Raw genomic sequence first — 20,000 nt, 5'->3', positions numbered from 1 at the left:
TGAGGGAAAGTTTCACTCCTCCGCGTTCCGTCATCAACACCCGACAGGGGACGGACGGTTTAATGTTTTAATTTAAACTCGACTCCCGGGGATTAATAAAGTGATCTCTTCCCCGGAGGATCAGCCGCACGTTTTGACTCCTTCAACGTCACGTTCTTTCCGTGGAGACGGTGCGTTACGTCTGAGCAGCGGGCGGCAGGGGCAGTGGGAGGTATGCGGCCCCCCTGAGTGGGGGGCTGCGGCTCCCAGACCACCCACCGTCTCCGCCGCCCGGACCCTCGTCGCGTAAACACGCTTTTTTTTTTCTTTATTTTCCTGCTCCTTCTGACCGAGCCCAGCTTTATCTGCCAGCGGCAGCTGTGAGCAGGGGAGCTGGTTCTGATCCAACGGAGGAGAGAGAGAGAGAGAGAGAGAGAGAGAGAGAGAGAGAGAGAGAACGCTGACTGATGGAAAGGAAGAGGCTCCCTCCCCCCTCCCCCTCTCTCTCTCTGTCACACACTCATTCATTTACACGCACACGCACACACACACACACACACACACACGCCGTTGTGGGGTTGTAAAAAGTCGCCTGTTCCCTGCATCACAATGAACTGCAGCAACAGATGGTTGTCACCAAACACACACACACACACATGCACACGCACACACGCACACACACACACACACACACACACACACACACCCTCTGGTCCAGCTGTCAGTTCTCACTCCTGGTTGAGGGTTTTTGTGACCCCTCCCCTGGGTTCAGGACAGCCGCTGGGGGGTCCGGGTGTGTGTGCGTGTGCGTGTGCGTGTGGGTGCGTGCGTGCGTGTGTGGTTACAAGGAGCCGCCTCGCTCGGGTGAGATTCGACCTTCCTCCATTCAGATTTGGTTCGCTGTGACTCGGTGAGTGATAGTGGAACAATAGATTGAGGGAAGAAGAATAACAACAATAAAACCAAAAGAAGACCCTGAAAAAACAGCCCCCCCCCCGCCCCCTCTGTTCTCACCATCTCTCGTCCTCCACCTGGATGCCTATAGACTGGAACTTGGATTCTTCTTCTGTGGTTCCTGCCTCGTCGGGCTCCACCTGCAGGCAGAGAAAAGGCAGCGTCACCGACCGCTGCGTTTCATACGCTTCGTACGTTCAATGAACAGGAAGCGGCGTCGAAGCAAACCGGAACAGGATTGGCTTGAAAGACAGGGGGGGGGGGCCCGATTGGGCTGAGAGCAGCTCCCGGCATGCAACCCGTTACCACGGTAACGGCAGCTCTCTCCGAGCTCTAGGGAGCTTGTCCCTTTGTTCTCGCGTATCCGAAACAAATTTTATCTTTTATCTTCATCTTATCATGAATTATCATCTCATATCACACGGCCCCGTATCATCTCAGTTCCTCTGACCTGGACTCCGATGGAGAGGCACCTCCGCAGCGCCTCCTGCTGCTCGCGGCCGCCGGTGGCGGCAGCGGCGGCGGCCCGGGCGGAGCTGCTGCTGGTGACATGCTGGCTGGCGGGGCCGTGCACCTGGGCGTTTGCCGCCTCGATGGCGGCCGTCAGTGCCTTCATGCTGTCGATGCTCTCGGTGGAGTTGGACAGGCCGGGCTGCGAGCTCAGCCCCTTCCCCCCGTCCATGTGGGCGTCCTGGGCCGACTCGGTGCTGCTCTGCGCCGTGATGGAGATGAAGGGCTTGGAGGGCGTGGTCCGCGGCGGGACGGGGGGAGGGGTCTTCTTGTAGGTGGTGATGCATGACGACACTGCGGGGGAGAGGGGGGTGGGGTGCAGGTTAGTCCCCCCTGCGCTCTTGTCTTAAACACTTAACTGATGTTATTATTTGAGGTTTTTCAAACATGAATTTCTTCCCATATTTCGAGTTGAGATTTTGGCCTAATTTTGGCGATTGGCGCCCAGAGCGCAGCTATCGTCCGCTGGGGAAGTGGTTTTGGGAGCCTGCAGGGTGCAGTCCTGGCAGCTCGCGGTGAGAAGCAGGACGTGTTTGGAAGTGGATTATTATGAGGTCATCATCAGGAATGATCTCCTGAACCGTATTGAGAAGGTCCTGGAAGCCGAAGTGTGAGATCAGATGGAGCTGCTGCCTCAGGGAGCAGCGTGTGTGTGTGTGTGTGTGTGTTTGTTGTCGTTGTGTGTGTGTGTGTGTGTGTGTGTGTGACAGGAAGCTGTGTGTGGAGTAACAGCTGGAGTATGCAGAAGGAAAACTCCAGGCAACAAGAATGTAAAGCATGACAAGAATAATATCGATAAAAATAAGGATACAAATAAGGAAAAAAAATATGAATAATAAAGTTAGAATTAAAAAATAATAATACGAACAAGAATAAAAATAAGAATAAAACAGGAAGTCAAACAGCTCTAGGATCAGTTCACTCAACTAAAGGTAGTTATTGTGATTTACCTTGATATTATTTGAATGTTTTCCAGACATGAGAGGAAAGGTGCTGTTAAATCTGTACAGGCAGAGCAATGAGAGGATTCCTGGATATACAATATGTACACACACACACACAGGAAGATGCTTCCACCCTCCCTGTCTTTTTGCTGCTGTGCCCTGAAGACATACAGTGTGTGCGTGTGTGTGTGTGTGTGTGTGTATGTCGTTGTTGTTGTTTTTTGGATACTGTTTATTTGTTTGACATCAAAAAGTTGATTTTTAATGTTATTTCCCCCTTAGCTGTTATAAACATGTATAACATGTTATTCACTGATTGTTATACTGTTATACACTGTTATACTGGTAAACACTGTTGTTATGTTCTACACTGTAATAAACTGTTGTAGACTTCTTTAGAATGTTATAAACTGTTATAGACTGTTTAGGAAATGGTATATACGGTTATACTATATACTTATTCACTGTAATAAACTGCTTTACACTGTTAAAGACAGTTTTAGATGTTATAAACTGTAATACACTATTATTTAGATTATATTAGATTATACACTGTTATACAGTGTTAAAGACTGTAATACACTGTTATACACTGACATACACTGTTACAGAATGTTAGAAACTGTTATAGAATGTTATGCACTGTTATAATGTTATCCATTGTTATAGACTGTTATACAATGTTAAAGATTGTTGTACACTGTTATACACTGACATACACTGTTACAGAATGTTATAAACTGTTATAGAATGTTATACACTGTTATGTAACACACTGTTATACAGTGTTATACAATTTTAAAATAGACTGTTATGTTAAACACTGTTATACAATGTTAAAATAGACTGTTATAATGTTATACACTGTTATAGACTGTAATAAACTTTTATACACTAAGCAGCTGATCTGCCAGTCAGAGCATAGTGCAGCCTGTGTGTGTGTGTGTGTGTGTGGTTTTCATTCTGTGTGTAACCAGAGACGAGACGCCCCACCCCTCCAAGACAAGCCTACAAGAACCAAACACACCTCAGAAAGCGCACACACACACACACACACACACACACACACACACACACACACACACACACACACACACACACACACACACACACACACACACACACACACACACACACACACACACACACACATCAGTAGTTACCGCAGACTTCCCGCCACGCCGCTCGGCATTGGGGGTAAAGCGCGTGGGAGGTGGGGAGGCTTTGACAGTCGGAGAATTATCCGACGCCAAACGTACTTGTTCCGGAAATAAACAAGGAGGAAAAAGCACAAATCAACCTGAAGAAAAACAACTTTCATCGTTTAATTATTATGTTTCATGTTTCCTACAGAGGGAGTGAGTCGACACATTCAGGCCATGAAGACCTCCCACACACACACACACACACACACACACACACACACACACACACACACACACACACACACACACACACACACACACACACACACACACACACACACACACACACACACAGCCAATTTGTCTTTTTAGATGCTGGAAGGTGTATTTCCCTGATTTCACGGGAGCTACGCTAGCTGATCTCATCTGTGGCCATGCACCGAGCTAACCCCCGTTAGCATGAAGGAGTGTCCCTTTAAAGACAACACTGAAGGACGATAAATAAACATAACTCCTCTGTCACTGAACCTGGGAGCCTCCGACCACATTCAGCGCGCCGGCGTGCCAGCGACATTCCTCTGCTGAAGTGGAAGTTTCTCTGGAATTTAATTTCCTGCGTCTCAGCCTTGTCCTCCTCCTTCAGTCGGTGTGTAAACGATGGAGCTCCCGCCGAGCGCCTCCCTGGAGCCACTGAGAGCTCCTGAAGAGCGGGAGGCTGATCACATCAGAGCAAAGCCCTCTCTTCCTCCACCGACACATGGGCCGAGCCCCTTCCCCTTTCTCTGGAAGGACGAGGCGGAGCTCCTCCCGCGCCGGCGTCGTCCTCCACCTGTCGCTTCTGGAGCAGGGATCATGCTTCTCCGTCTCCGCGGGGCTACGCAGAGAGGGGGGGGTTCTGGGTAAGGGCGGGTCGCGGGGGGAGCCCACGCCCCCACACCTCCCGACACTTTCAAAGTTCTGTTCATCACCAAGATCTACACTTTCATCGAAGATGTTTTCAGCCTTTTGGTTCCTACTTTTACAGCGGTACCTTGACTTACGACTGTAATTGGTTCTATAACAAGGTATGTTAAAACAGTCGTATGTCGAAGCAATTATTCCCATATGAATTATGAAATCACAAAGGGTGAAGATAAACAAAATACACAGAACAAACACAGTAAATATGAGAAAAATACCGATAAGCCACGAACTACGTGCACACACCATGTAGATCACCCACTGACTGACTGCTGACTACTGACTGTCTGATCGCTGACGCGCCAACTGCAAATTTCCACGCTCGTATCTTGGAGCAGTCGGTCGCAAGTCGATACAAATTTGTGTAACCCGAGTTAGAATTTTCCGGGTCTGCAGTGAACGCGGCATCGGCTCCTGCGGTTTCTCGTCTTGAACAGGCGTTCAACACATTACCAGTACGCCGCGAAGCGACCAGGTCCACACGGCGCAACGCTCCGCATGCGAACGAGCACCCCGAGACGGAAGCCCGGACTTGTGTGTCATCGGCTCACGATGTCACAAAGCGCCCAGCTCCTCAAATGCATCCGGTCACGCCGTCGTTCTTCAACCTGCGGTAAATTTGCAACGTTTCTTTCACTAATTGCCGCTGCAAATGTTGATGGATGTGGATGAAACTTGCGCACCGCACGACGTCGGAAACATCGCAGTTGCAACGGGGCGTCAACCAAGTCTGTGTGTACTGCGGTTGCCGTGTTGCACTTTTAGCCTGAAAAATGCAGAAAGGATTAAAAATAACAAAAGGCAATAGTGCAACAGTGATTGTTGTCGACATAAATTATATCGCTTTATTCCAAGTATATATATCTATATACGTATATATAGATATATATATATATATATGGAGGAGGAGGAGTTAGGGTGTAGGAAGGGGAGGAGCCAGGTTGGTGGGAGAGGAGTCTATGGGGAGTGGGAGGAGTCAATATGGAGGGGGGGGGTCCTTGTGGAGGGGGAGGAGCCAGGGTGGACGCTCGACAGATGGAGCTTCAGTGGATTCAGAGCAGCCTCCATGGGGTGGAGGAGGGTGGGGGAGCCCGTTGCTCAGGGTTCGGGAGGGAGGGGGAGGGGGGGTAGGGGCAGCTGGAGTCCTTTTGTGATAGCGTCGCCATGGTGACAGGCTTTGTTTGGGTTTGTTTATGCTGACAGGACACGCTGTCTGGACTTCAGCATCCCATCGTAATAAACATGGAGCTGAAGGCTCCAGACTCCGCCCATCCTCCACCTGTCCAGGTTGCCTAGCAACAACAGCAGCAGCAGCACTGCGAGGACTTGGGGGGGAAGTTCTAGAAGCTGTTGATCACAGTCGTCCGTTGCTGTTTGGACATCTCCACCTCTCTCCACCTTCCCCAGGAGACTGAGGCTCCAGCCTCCACCTGGACTCCTCCCACTCTGCTGGGGCTCCTCCCCCTTCATATGGACTCCTCCCCCTCAACATGGACCCCTTCGCCCCCAATGTCAGCAATCGAATAATGAGTTTAGTGACGTAGTAAAAAGTTCTAATATGTTGTATTAACAACTTTGAATACTTCCAAAATGTCCGTCTGTTTGTGTGTCTTTGTCCGTCCGTCTGTCTTTCCTTTTCTTTTGCTGCTTCCCAAAGAAGCATTTCTTGGATGAATTTAATAAAAACATCTTGTGAATAGTGCTTTGTAAAAACACAGTACTTTGCTCAGTCTGCAGCACAAACAGACGTGCTGCGCTGGTTTACAGCTGCAGAGCTCTGCACTCAGAGGTCAGAGGTCAACACACTGCACTCAGGGGTCAGAGGTCACCGCGGAGGGTCTTGACATCCCAGATGCCTCGGCTCAGACACAATAGTTCACCCTGTCTGTGTTTGTCTGGTTTTAAAGGTACATTCTGTAAATTCTCAGGATATTTAGTACTTTGTGTCTGTTCAGAGTATGTTCAGTATTAAGAATATGAATGTATTGTATATGTATGTATATATCATGTAGCATCAAGCACAGATTTACACGTTAACTCTTCCTTACACGTTGTAAACATTGTGTTTTATGTTTCTATTTAAATACACTTAAGGATGTAACAGGAGTGTGAAAACTAACACCAACTTAGTACTAGTAGAGTAAAACTACAAACAAAGCACAGTGTAACTAGTAACTAAACACGGTATAGCTAGTCACTAAACACAGTATAACTAGTAACCCAACACAGTATAACTAGTCACTTAACAAGTATAACTAGTAATTACACGTCAAACTAGTCACTGAACACAGTATACCTAGTAACTAAATACAGTATATCCAGTGACTGAACTGTATAACTAGTAACTAAAGAGTATAAGTAGTAACTAAACACAGCATAACTAGTAACTAAAGAGTATAACTAGGAACTAAACAGCATAACTAGTAATTAAAGAGCATAACTAGTAACTAAACACAGTGTCAGTAGTAACTAAACAGTATAATTAGTAACTAAACACAGTAAAACTAGTAACTAAACAGTATAACTAGTAACTAAACAGTATAACTAGTAGCTCAACACAGTATAACTAGGTCTCAGTGTGTTTACAGCTCGTCTGCCGCCGGCTGCTTCCTGTTTGGTGCAGTGTCTAATCCACTAAACACACTTTCCAGGTTGGAACATGCGACCTGGTTACCTGCATTCCAGAGCTAAGCCACGCCCCTGCCACGCCCACGCCGCTAAGCCCCGCCCCGTGCCACCGCATCAGCCAATCAACACGCACACACACGCACGCACGCACGCACACACACACACACACACACGCACGCACGCACGCACGCGCACAGGCACACACACACACACACACACACACACACACACACACACACACACACAGGCATGGTTGTTGTGAACAGACTATGGGGACTAAGTTTCTTCCTTTTCTTACTGTTTAGATCATGTTTTCAAATTAAAAGCCCCCCCTGAAGTTTGAGGGCTTGTTTTCCGTCTACATTTAAATATTGTGGCGTATCAGGTTGTAGAGCTGCAGAAACAGGAAGTGTCCTCCAGCGTGATCCAGGACCGTGTCGGTTTGGAGCCGGGTCGACAGGGGACTTTCCCGTTATATGGACCCTTGGTGGGGGGGGGGGTCCAGAACCTTCCACATTGTTCTGCCGAGATCCTCAACCAGCAGCTAATCCCGACTGGAGAAGGAGAGCAAGAACAAACACATCCAGGCTTTGTTCCCTTTGAACAGAAACCCTAACCCTCAGGGAGAGGGGGCAGGATGGAGAGAATGAAGGAGTGTAAGACAGGATAAGTTAGCCAGGCCGTTTACTCCAGTTCCTGTATTAACATTCCAGCCGCTCGGCGGGGCGTGAACCTGAGCGCCGCGAAAGAGAACACGCCCACATGCTTCCACTGGGCTCATCTCCCAGAGCGCCAGCTAGGAGCTAGGAGCTAGGGTCTATGAGCTAGGAGCCAGGGGCTAGGAGCTAGGGGCTAGGAGCTAGGAGCTAGGAGCTAGGGTCTATGAGCTAGGAGCCAGGGGCTAGGAGCTAGGGGCTAGGAGCTAGGAGCTAGGGTCTATGAGCTAGGAGCCAGGGGCTAGGAGCTAGGGGCTAGGAGCTAGGAGCTAGGGTCTAGGGGCTAGAAGGTAGGGGCTATGAGCTAGGAGCCAGGGGCTAGGAGCTAAGGGCTAGGAGCTAGGGGCTAGGGTCTAGGGGCTAGGAGGTAGGAAGTAGGGGCTAGGAGCTAGGAGCTAAGAACTAGGGTCTAGGGGCTAGAAGCTAGGAGCTAGGACGTAGGAGCTAGGAGGTAGGGGCTATGAGCTAGGAGCCAGGGGCTAGGAGCTAGGAGCTAGGGGCTAGGGGCTAGGGGCTAGGAGGTAGGAGCTAGGAGGTAGGGGCTAGGAGCTAGGAGCTAAGAACTAGGGGCTAGGAGCTAGGGTCTATGGGCTAGGAGGTAGGAGCTAGGAGGTAGGGGCTAGGAGCTAGGAGCTAGGGACAGTTTGCAGCGCCTGGCATCAGACCAGTAGACACACAAGTCCAACGCCTCCTGTTTGCAGACGATCTGCTGCTCCCGTCTCCGCCCAAAGAAGGGCGACAACACCACCTGGATCTTCTGCACCGGTTCCTCCTACACCTGGGCCTGGGCAGTGGATCTGACCAGGACCAAAATGATTGAGACCCAGAGACCCAGCATCCAAAACCACAAACTTCAACTCTTTGCAGACACCGTCGCTCCGGAACCGCCCTGGAAAAGCTAGACCTACCTGGGCCTAAACACCAGCACCACAGGGAGCACCGGCTACACCACAGGGAGCACCGGCTTCACCACAAGGAGCACCGGCTTCACCACAAGGAGCACCGGCTTCACCACAAGGAGCACCGGCTTCACCACAAGGAGCACCGGCTTCACCACAGGGAGCACCGGGCTCACCACAGGGAGCACCGGCTACACCACAGGGAGCCGTGGACGTGCCGAGGGGCGGGGCATCAGGAGGAACACAGAGCCGGACCTCCCCCTTCAAATCAGGCATCGAACCTCGGAGTCCCTTTCAGAACCTGTCTCCCTTCACGGCTGCGAGCTCTGTTTGAAACTCGGCACAATCCTGCAAATCCTTTCTCCTTGTCCGAAACCGAAAACTCCAAATAACACGCGAGCAGCGGGATGAGGACGATAAGCAGTGATCATAACCAAAAACACATCCAAAAAAAAAAAAAAACAGAAAAGAAAGTGACCCTGACACGCCCCACCGAGACACACACCACCTGCACGACACCACCCGGCCACGCCCTCGCAACCTGGTCATCCGCAGGAGACACACACCACCTGCACGACACCACCCGGCCACGCCCTCGCAACCTGGTCATCCGCAGGAGACACACACCACCTGCACGACACCACCCGGCCACGCCCTCGCAACGTGGTCACACGGCAGCGGGAGGAAAGGGGCGTGTCCGCTGGAATACAGGCAGCGTGGGGACTGTGCATCACCTGTGTGTTCCTGCGCTGACCTCTGGACACAGACACGCCTCCTGTGCACAAATACCTTGAAATACTTCATTTTAAATTAAAAACTGTTGTAGTGTTTATAGAATTCTCACTCGTTTGAATTTAGACATAACTGCAAGTTGACATGTTTTTATTTAAAGTTATTTTTGAATTATCTGAAAATATACAGATGTACACACACACATACTGTATGTATATATATATATATATATAATTGTGTATATATTTTTATCTGTTTTTATTTCACACTTGCTTTGGCAATGTAACACTTGGTTACCACGGTGATGTAGAGAGAGAATTGTTCCGAAGTGTATTTTTTATTTTTCATGTGTGTGTGTCTAAGTGTGCGTGTTTTAGTGTGTGTGTGTGTGTGTGTGTGTGTGTCTTAATGTGTGTGTGTCTTAGTGTGTGTGTGTGTGTGTGTTTGTAGTTTCCAGATCTGACCTCTGACCTCACTTCCTGTCAAGGGGGGTGCTCACTGTGTGTGTGTTTATTCTCCTCTTAAAGGTGTGCCCTCTCTCTCACACTCAGACACACACACACACACAATATAACACACACACACACACCTCTCTCTTCTGCTGCTGGGCAGTCGTTTGTCCGTTGCATTCCTTTCTCCATTCATCTGTACTGTGTGTGTGTGTGTGTGTGTGTGTGTGTGTGTGTGTGTGTGTGTGTGTGTGTGTGTGTGTGTGTGTGTGTGTGTGTGTGTGTGTGTACTCCAGGGCCACAGTGAGTCAGGGGGCCCTCTAGTGGCAGGGAATTCAAAGTGACATGTTGTGAGTTTTTGAAGGTAAAATATAAACTTTAACTGATGATTAATATTTTAAGTACGGTCCAGTGTTCTGGACCCGTTAGCACGTAGTTACATCTATGTAATAACACTGTAATTACATATCTTATAAATCATATATATATAAATATTGATTTGTTGTTGTTTTTTAATATATTTCTGTTGTGTACAGTTTACTGTTTGAGTATTTTCACATTTCTTCATTATATTTTAAATTGTCTTATCTTTAAATGATTCAGCTTGTCACATGTTTTATTCAGTTAACAGAAGAATCACAACATAACTCCCCCTTTACTGGGTTAGTGAGGGAGAGAGAGAGCGAGAGAGAGAGAGAGAAAGAGAGAGAGAGGGAGAGGGGGATGGGGGAGGAGGGGGAGTCACATTCCTTCACAGCAGAGAGCTGCTTCACTTTTAATGACTGGCTAAAGGAGCACTTTCTCACACACACACACACACACACACACACACACACACACACACACACACACACACACACACACACACACACACACACACACACACACACACACACACACACACACACACACACACACACACACACTCTGGGACTTCCACAGTAAAGTCTTTAATTTGAACTGCGGCTGAACGACCTCCCACAATGCAAAGCGTCTGAACACACACACACACACACACACACACACACACACACACACACACACACTTCAGCCAAGTGGAATATTAAAATACTTGTTGTATTGCAGCTTGTTCTATAATAAACAATAATAAAATCTTGTTTTGAATTAAAAACATTGAACTGTGCCGTGATTTTAAGAAGTTTATTTATTATTCATTTTGTTGAAAACAATACGATGTTTTAATTTAGTAAAATCTGAACACAGGCTGGAATTCAGACTTTGGTCAAGTTATTCAGGAATAATTACTTTTAAAATTTAAATTGGTGATATTAAAATAAACTATTGGCATTTCAAATTTTACAATAAATATAAAAAGTACATATATTATTTATCCATTTTCAAAATACTAATGTCTGTTCATGTTTGATATTTAGGTTTTTTTTAATCAGGGACTTCAAGTAGTCATCCACCCATTCACCCACCATCCATCCACCCATCCACCCATTCATCACTCACCCATCCACCCAACCATCCATCCATCCACCCACCTTCCCATCCACCCATCCTCCATCCATCCACCCATCCTCCATCCATCCACCCATCCATCACTCACCTCTCTCTCTCAGAGTAAAACATTCTCATGTGGTTGTGGTTTCTTCTTCTTCTTCTTCTTCTTCATCTTTTTCTTCTTCTTCTCTGTAGGAAATTGTTCCCATGTGTGAGTGTCAAAGAGATCAGTGTGTGTGTGTGTATGTGTGTGTGAGCGTTTGCATATGTGTGTGTGTGTGTGTGTGTGTGTGTGCGTACGTGCCTGTCAGCGTATGTGCGTGCATGTGTGTATGTGTGTGTGCATGTGTGTGTGCATGTGTGTGTGCATGTATGCGTGTGAGTGTGTGTGTGGGTGCGTGTGTGTGTGTGTGTGTGTGCACGTGTGTGAGCATGTGAGTGTGTGTGTGTGTGTGTGTGTGAGCGTTTGCATACGTGTGTGTGTGTGCGCGTACGTGCCTGTGAGCATATGTGCGTGCATGTGTGTGTGTGTGCATGTGTGTGTGTGCATGTGTGTGTGTGCGCGAGTGTGTGTGTTTGAGTGTGTGCGTGTTTGAGTGTGTGTGTGTGTGTGTGTGTGTGTGTGAGCATGTGTGTGTGTGTGTGTGTGTGTGTGTGTGTGAGCGTGTGTGCTAGGTGTGTGTGCATGTAAGTGTGTGTGTGCGTGTCACTACCGTCCTGTCACCCCCCCTCTAGACGGGGTGGGCGGGGTCTTCTCCCACTTCCTGTCTGAACGATCAAAGTGTTGCTGAGCTTCAGACAGAGGAAGGGAACCAGCTTCAACCCGACCCTGGGTCTGGATCCAGACCCGGATATGGATCTGGACCTGGACCCGGATCTGTATCTCGAAAGGACCCGGAACTGGATCTGGACCTGGATCCGGAACCCGGAACTGGATCTGGACCTTTACCTGGACCCAGATCTGTATCTGGAAAGGACACGGGTATGGATTTGGATCTGGATGCGGACCCGGATATGGATCTGGTTTAACGTCCTTGAGATCGAACGTTTCCGCATTAAGACGCCGTAACGCCAAGATGATCTAATCACAACTCTGCGTCTCAATGAGTGAAGGAAATTCAACAAATAAATGATTTGTTTAAAACTAGTTTTAAAACCATTTAAAAAAACATGGATGTGGTTCATCTTTCTGCTGCACCAGATCAGTGCTTTTATTTCAAGTACTCGTGCTTCCAGCCACACTGTGCTATTCCTCTGATCACAGGATCAATAAGCTCGGTAGCAGGTATTGATCGGTGTCCAGGTCGCTCACACACACCAGCAGTGATATAACGCAAAGTATCGTTTGACTAAATCACACCAAGTATCCCGAAAAATATCAACATTTACACGGAAAAAACCCCAAAGTGAGCAGATCCCAGATCAGCTCCGATGACTCGTGCGTAACTTATAAATAACTCCATTCATCAGGACGGGGCCGCTCTCTGAGCAACTCACGGACCTGGAGCTGTTTCTGGATCAGCCTCAGTTTTCAAATGAAACAACAAAGTTTGTGAGGAGGTGCAGCTGTGTGGTCCAGGCCTGCAGCGCCCCCCGGTGGCCGCTCTCAGAACGCAGCTCCGCTCCGCTTCCGGCTCAAATCCCCCGTCAAGCACAAACTGCTCAACAATGAGAAGGAATATTGTATCATATCACAATATAATATCTTTTAAATTATATATTAGAATATAATGTATATTCATGAATGACATTATAATATGATGTATGATACTGTTTAAAAAGTCTCTGAGGTTCTGCTCTGACTCTGTCGCTCTGAGGAGACGACAAGTTCCCACTGGTTTGGAAAAGTAAATTAGTGAGCATGAGGACGGATCTGTTCCCGGAAGAGAGAGGGAGGGAGGGAGAGACAGATAGGGAGGGAAAAGATGGGAAGAGGGTAGAAGTAGAGACAGTGCTCCAAATCACAGTTTACCCTCATCCAGCATCGCGTCGGGGCTTGAATCCCACAGCTGCAGCAGGCACACACGCACACACACACACACACACACACACACACACACACACACACACACACACACACACACACACACACACACACACACACACACACACACACACCCATAAGCAGGTGCGTGTGGTGCCCCTGACTTCCTGTCAGACACTCCTACTGCCAAGTTCAAAGACTAAAGAGAGGCAGACAGACAGACAGACTGGCGGACAGACAAACAGACGGACAGACAGACTGACAGAGAGACAGTCACTGAACACACATCTCTCCCCAATAAGATCTTTAAATGAAAATGAACACAAAGCCCAAGTATCTGTTGTCAATGAAAATAACTCACTTATATTATTATGTTGACAGGAAAATAAAAATGACTTAAAATTCCACATCCTGTTACTGAACAGTAAGGACCAGAGATGTATTCCCTGGTTCTGATGCAGGCGGTGCGGCTGCGTGTCTGCGTGGCGGCGTTGAGCCGTGTCTGCTTGGCTGCTTAGTTGCTTGTCTGCGTGGAGGCGAGGCTGCATGTCTGCCTGGCTGCGTGTCTGCATGGCGGCGTGGATGTTTGGCTCTGTGGAGGCATGGCTATGTGTCCTCGTGGCGGCGCGGGTGCGTGTCGGAGTGGAGGGGTGGCGGCGTGCCTGCGTGACGGCGTGGCTGCGTGGCTGCGTGCCTGCGTGACGGCGTGCCTGCGTGGCTGTGTCTGCATGGAGGTGTGGATGTTTTGCTGCGTGTCTGCGTGGAGGCGTGGTCTGGGGGTGTGGCTATGTGTCTGTGTGGCTGTGTGAAGGCGCGTCTGGGTGGAGGCATGGCTATGTGTCTGCGTGGCTGCATGGAGGTGTGGCGGCGTGTCTGCATGGCGGCGTGGATGTTTGGCTGCATGGGGGCGTGGCTCATGGCTATGTGTCTGCGTGGAGGCGTGGCTGTGTCTGCGTGGAGGCGTGGCTGTGTCTGCGTGGAGGCATGTCTCTGTGGCGGTGTGGATGTTTGGCTGCGTGTCTGCAAGGAAACTGATCTGATGACTCACTCGGACTTCACCTGTCGCATGGCAGGGAACCAGGGACTTTCCTCCTTCCCATCATGCACTGCTTCACCCTCTGACTCACTGCTTGGTGTTTAAAGACACACGTACAGAATATTTCATGGTAAAATATGAACCTTTAATATCTAATATGAACTAATATCAGTGTGTAATATAATATCACATGTGATATCATAACTGAGCAAAGTCTGGGGACGTCTCCATCGTGCTGCTGTGATGCTGGGCCCTGACATGCGCTGTGGGATGTGGGACACACCTGCTCTCCCACATCAACCATTAAACCTAAATAGACTGAACAGGAAGCTGCCCACTGCTGCAAGGGCCTCATGACGAGATGCCGGGGAAACAGAGGAGCCCCAGAGGAACCAGAGCAACCACAGAGGAACCAGAGCAACCACAGAGAAACCAGAGAAACCACAGGGGAACCACAGAGGAGCCAGAGCAACCACAGAGAAACCAGAGCAACCACAGAGGAACCAAAGGAACCAGAGCAACCACTGAGAAACCAGAGCAACCACAGAGGAACCACAGAGGAACCAGAGCAACCGCAGAGAAACCAGAGCAACCACAGAGGAATCACAGAGGAACCACAGAGCAACCATAGAACATCAACAGAGGAAGCAGTGCAACCATAGAACTCAGAGATGACAAAAAACCTCATAAAAAAACCTCCATGAAGTGCCAAACAGAGCGTGGACCTGTTGTTGAACAGTTTTACTTCTACATTGTGAATACATTGTACTAATACTACAGTACTGTGCAGTATGTCGCATACTGCTCTGTCATTGTACATCCCACTGTATAAATATTTAACTCTAAATTAATATGTGTCATTTGATATGTTAAAATGTGACAATTTATATAGAGCAGCAACTGATTTCTTAAATCATTCATTCCACCATGAGTCCGATCAGAATGATGACATTAGAACCACATTCCAAACAGCTGTTATTTTGAAGCGTGAATAAGCAGAAACGCAGGGACGCGCGCGTCGTGCGCGCCTCACACACGCGCAGGCGGAGCGGGACTCACGCGTGCGGATCCAGAAGTCCCACATGGCGATCAGACACTGGAGCAGCTCCATGGCCCTGCAGGGAGGATCTGATCGGAGGGTCCAGACCCTCCTCTCCCTCGGTCGATTGACACCCGATCTGATCAGCTGATCGATCGAGAAACCGAGAATCTGGACACGTAAACCGCCGCCATCTTGGCGCGGTCTTCCCTCCGCTCACCGCACCGGAGGCAGCGCACTGAAAGCACTGACCCAAATAATATTCTCATATTTCTTACAAATGTTCGTATATTGGGCACAAATCAATCGTCGCCTATAGCAAAGGGTTACAGACTGGGGGGTTATGAATGTGGGATAAAACGGAAAAATGAAAAATACATGTATAGAAATATAATTAGAATTGTGTGTGTGTGTGTGTGTGTGTGTATATATATATATATATATATATATATATATATATATATATATAATAACAATACAATTATTATGAATTGCTATTAAGTATAAAACAGCGCAATTTGAGACTGTATCCCACAGCAGTGCATTGCTATGCAACGCACAGTCAGAGACCGCACCAAGATGGCGGCGCAATTGACGTGTCACGACAGGCTGCGCCACCTAGGTGTATGTTCTGCAACGCCGCTCTGCGCCGCACGGGGCTTTCCGTTCCACGGGAAGACGTCAAACACTTGAAGGAACGTGAAGCGTTAAAGTCATTTCATGAATATTGTGTCCGAGGCTGTTTCAGTGAAAACAGACTCTGCTGCCCCCCGGCGGCCGCACAGCTCATCCACTACATGACGTGTACGTGACATGCAACACATGACGTCACAAACCTGATTATTGGATTCTCTCTCCCACAAATTAGATTGAGCAACGCTGTGACGCTCATCCGACATGACAGACAGACGGAGGAGAGGACAGAGAGACAGACAGGTAGATAGATAGAAAGACAGACGGACGGACAGACAGACAGACAGATAGACAGTTAGATAGATAGATAGATAGATAGACAGACAGGTCTTACACTCTACCAAATGTAACATTGACCGATTTCTGGAGCTTTATACAGAATTTGTGAGAAACGAATCCAGAAGCAGTCAGGTTTCTATGTGTGTGTGTGTGTGTGTGTGTGATATCTTATCAAACACATTTTATCAAAGAAAGCGGAAGAAGATGGATTGTGTGTCAAACAGTCCTGTCTTCCTGCCGCCAGGGGGCAGCAGAGCACTGGTCCAGCCAATCACATCAAAACGTGTGTGTAGTGGGTGTGTTGTGTGTGTTAGTGTGTGTTGTGTAGTGTAGTGTAAGTTTGTTTTGTGTAATGTAGTTATTGTGTGTTGTGTAGTGTGTGTAGTGTGTGTAAGTGTGTGTTGTGTAGTGTGTATTAGTATGTGTAATGCAGTGTGTGTAGACAGACAGACAGGCAGACAGACAGGCAGACAGACAGGCAGACAGACAGACAGGCAGACAGACAGACAGACAGGCAGGCAGACAGGCAGGCAGACAGACATCCCTCCGCCCTGATAACCGCGCTTCCTTCCGCTCTCGTTTACAGTGAGTCCTTCCGTTCAAGCGGCGGCGCCAGGATCAATAATGTGAGAGCCGATCGATCACAATATGAATATTGATCACAAGGTGGTGCTGTGCTGAGGCCGGACGAGGCCAGGTGGGTGACCCCCAGGGGCCCGAGTCCCACCCCCCTAGTGCCCATTGGCCTCCCCCGCAAACTGGGGGCCTTCAGGGGCCCAATGCCCCCCTGCCCCAGTCTGGTGGCCCTCAGGGGCCGGTTGATGGACCCCAGGGGCAGTTTAGTGGCCCCCACAGGCCCATTGTGGGGGCCACTAAACTGTATTCTCCTTGATTTTCTCACTTCATCACGTTCTCACTCTCACTCCACTTCAAACCGTGTGGAAATAAATCACTGATATTCACGTCCATCAAAGATGACATCACACACAACAAACCCACACAGCACCTCAAGCCAGAACGAAAATGAATATTAGAACATAAATAACATAAGTAACATAAATAACATAAATAACATTAGTTACATAAATAACATAAGTAACATAAATAACATAAGTAACATAAATAACATAAATAACATTCATATTTGCAAGAAACGCTCAGATGTCATCAGTTCGCCGCTCGTCTTTCCTGTGAAGTAAACAAGAAACTGAGCTGATCAGTGATGACGCGCGACGCAGGGAGCAGCAGAGCAGCGGACGGAGCAGCGGACGGAGCAGCGGACGGAGCAGCGGACGGAGCAGCGACGGTTCAGAATCATCACATTATAAATCAGATTATGATCGTAAACACACCCACAATGCATCACTTCCACGTGTGCGTTTCACTGACTTTCATCTTGAATTGTTTTCATCATGTTTTGCATGTATGTTGTATGTCCCTGTGGGTGTGGGTGTGTGCACGCGTGTGTGTCCGTGTGTGTGTGTGTGCAAGCATGTGTGTGCGTGTGCGTGTGTGTTTCTTTGTGTGTGTGTATGTGTGTGTGTGTCTGCGTGTGTTTCTGTGTGCCCGCGTGTGTGTGTGTGTGCGGGCGTGCCTGTGTGTGTGTGTGTGTGTGTGTGTGTGTGTGCGGGCGTGCCTGTGTCTGTGTGTGTGTGTGTGTGTGTGTGTGTGTGTGTGTGTGTGTGTGTGTGTGTGCGGGCGTGCCTGTGTCTGTGTGTGTGTGTGTGCGGGCGTGCCTGTGTCTGTGTGTGTGTTTGTGTGTGTGTGTGTGTGTGTGTGCGGGCGTGCCTGTGTCTGTGTGTGTGTGCGTGCGTGGCCGCTGACCTGTGCTGCTCTGGATGGTCCTGATGGTGGTGCTGGTGGGTCGGGGGTGGGGGGCTGCGGTGGCCTTCCTCCCTGCACCTCCTCCTCCTCCTCCTCCTCCTCTACCTCCTCCTCCACCTCCTCCTCCTCCCCTTTCCTCCTCCCCCTCCTCCTCGTCCTGCGAGCATCCCTTCTCGATGGCGCGCACGTAGCTGTGGCTGCGCATGCGGAAGCAGCCGTGCAGCGGCAGGTCCAGCGCGTCCACCGCCTGCGACTCCATCTCGCTGAACACCGACTCACACAGCGCCTCCACCTGGCCATTCACCTCCAGCTCGCTCACCTGGGGGGGAGGACAGGAGGGGACAGGCTGTAACCGTGGTAACAGGCGGGCGACCCCCTGCAGCTGAGCGGGAGGCCGAGCTCCTGTCATGTCGCGTGGCGGCGGCCATCTTGTTTTGTGGCCGACGACACGACGCCAGAGAGTTCAGCAATTACTCCTCGTCATCGGAGAGTGGGAGCGCAAAGCATTGTGGGTAAACAGAGCAGGGACGGGGAAAACAGGAAACATGGCCCCGAGGCTGGTCCCAGATCAGACCTTCATCAACTTATTATTATTATTTGAGGCTTTTTCTCATCAAAAGTTTTACTTTCTGATCCTATTTGTTCCATCGAGTTCTGCAACCGTTCTCACGTAACGAACAACTGAACTGTGAGGTCAGCATGGTTGTGGAAGGGGCCAATGGGCCTGTGGGTGCCACTAGACCGCCCCTGGGGTGCGTCAACCTGCCTCTGAAGGCCACCAGACTGGGGCAGGGGGGCATTGGGCCCCTAAAGGCCCCCAGTTTGCGGGGGAGGCCAATGGGCACTAGGGGGGTGTGGGTGTGGGAGGACTCGGGCCCCTGGGGGTCACCCACCTGGCTGATGGTGCTCATGGCCCTCATGTAGCTCTCGTTGCGCGAGCGGAACTTGGGCGAGGCGAGGAGCCCCGCGGGGTCCAGGCTGTCCACGCTGCGGTTGATGGAGACTTCACTGACCGCACGCAGGTAACTGTGGCTACGGATCTGCAGCTTGGGAGAGTGGTCACTGGAGATCCTGCCAGATGGAGGGAGGGAGGGAGGGTGGAGGGAGGGTGGAGGGGGAGAGGGAGGGAGGGAGAGGATGGGAGGGGAACGGGAGGGGGGGAGGGAGGGGGAGAGGGAGGGAGGGGAGGGAGGGAGGGTGAGGGGGAGTGGGAGAGGGGGGAGAGGGTGGGAGGGGAACGGGAGGGAGGGAGGGAGGGTGGAGGGGGAGTGGAACAGAGATTTGTACATCAAATGATATTGGACATGAGTTCATGTTAAAACCATGGCAGCCCTATATACTGTATATATACATATATATATACTGTACATATATATATACTATATATATATAAACTGTATATATACACATATATATACTGTACATATATATACTATATATATATATATACTGTATATATACATATATATACTGTACACATATATATAATATATATACTGTATATAGTACATGAAAGAGGGAGTACAAGTACACCGTGTACATTTTCTCAATGGAGCAGCCTGTCGCTCTGTTTTGGGGGAATCCCAGAGCGAAGCAGCTAAATTTACCCAGAGCAGCTGAGCGACTTGGCAGCGGCGCCGCTCAGCTGCCAGAACCGTCTGTTTACCCACAATGCATCGCTGCAAAACACCAGCAGCCTGTTGGTGGAAGCTGCTTGTTGTCTCATGTTCTGTCCAATGACATAAAGATGAAATGATGTCAT

General features: G+C 49.2%; 1 protein-coding gene across 1 annotated transcript in view; it reads right to left on the bottom strand.

The window, feature by feature from the left end:
- The window catches only part of dlgap1b (discs, large homolog-associated protein 1b), a gene marked incomplete at its 5' end in the record, with an annotated part of 38,123 nt that overhangs the window by 6,124 nt on the left and 11,999 nt on the right, over window positions 1–20,000 (bottom strand). The window contains 4 exons of the mRNA XM_080019830.1: window positions 994–1,073; window positions 1,385–1,737; window positions 18,239–18,557; window positions 19,132–19,309. Coding sequence (XP_079875956.1) covers window positions 994–1,073; window positions 1,385–1,737; window positions 18,239–18,557; window positions 19,132–19,309 — 930 coding nt within the window. The remainder of the gene's footprint in view (window positions 1–993; window positions 1,074–1,384; window positions 1,738–18,238; window positions 18,558–19,131; window positions 19,310–20,000) is intronic.

Source organism: Zeus faber, assembly GCF_960531495.2.
Source record: "Zeus faber genome assembly, chromosome: 19".
NCBI classification, from domain to species: domain Eukaryota; kingdom Metazoa; phylum Chordata; class Actinopteri; order Zeiformes; family Zeidae; genus Zeus; species Zeus faber.
The sequence above is the reverse complement of the archived record's forward strand: the minus strand, read 5'-3'. Positions and strand labels throughout refer to the sequence as shown.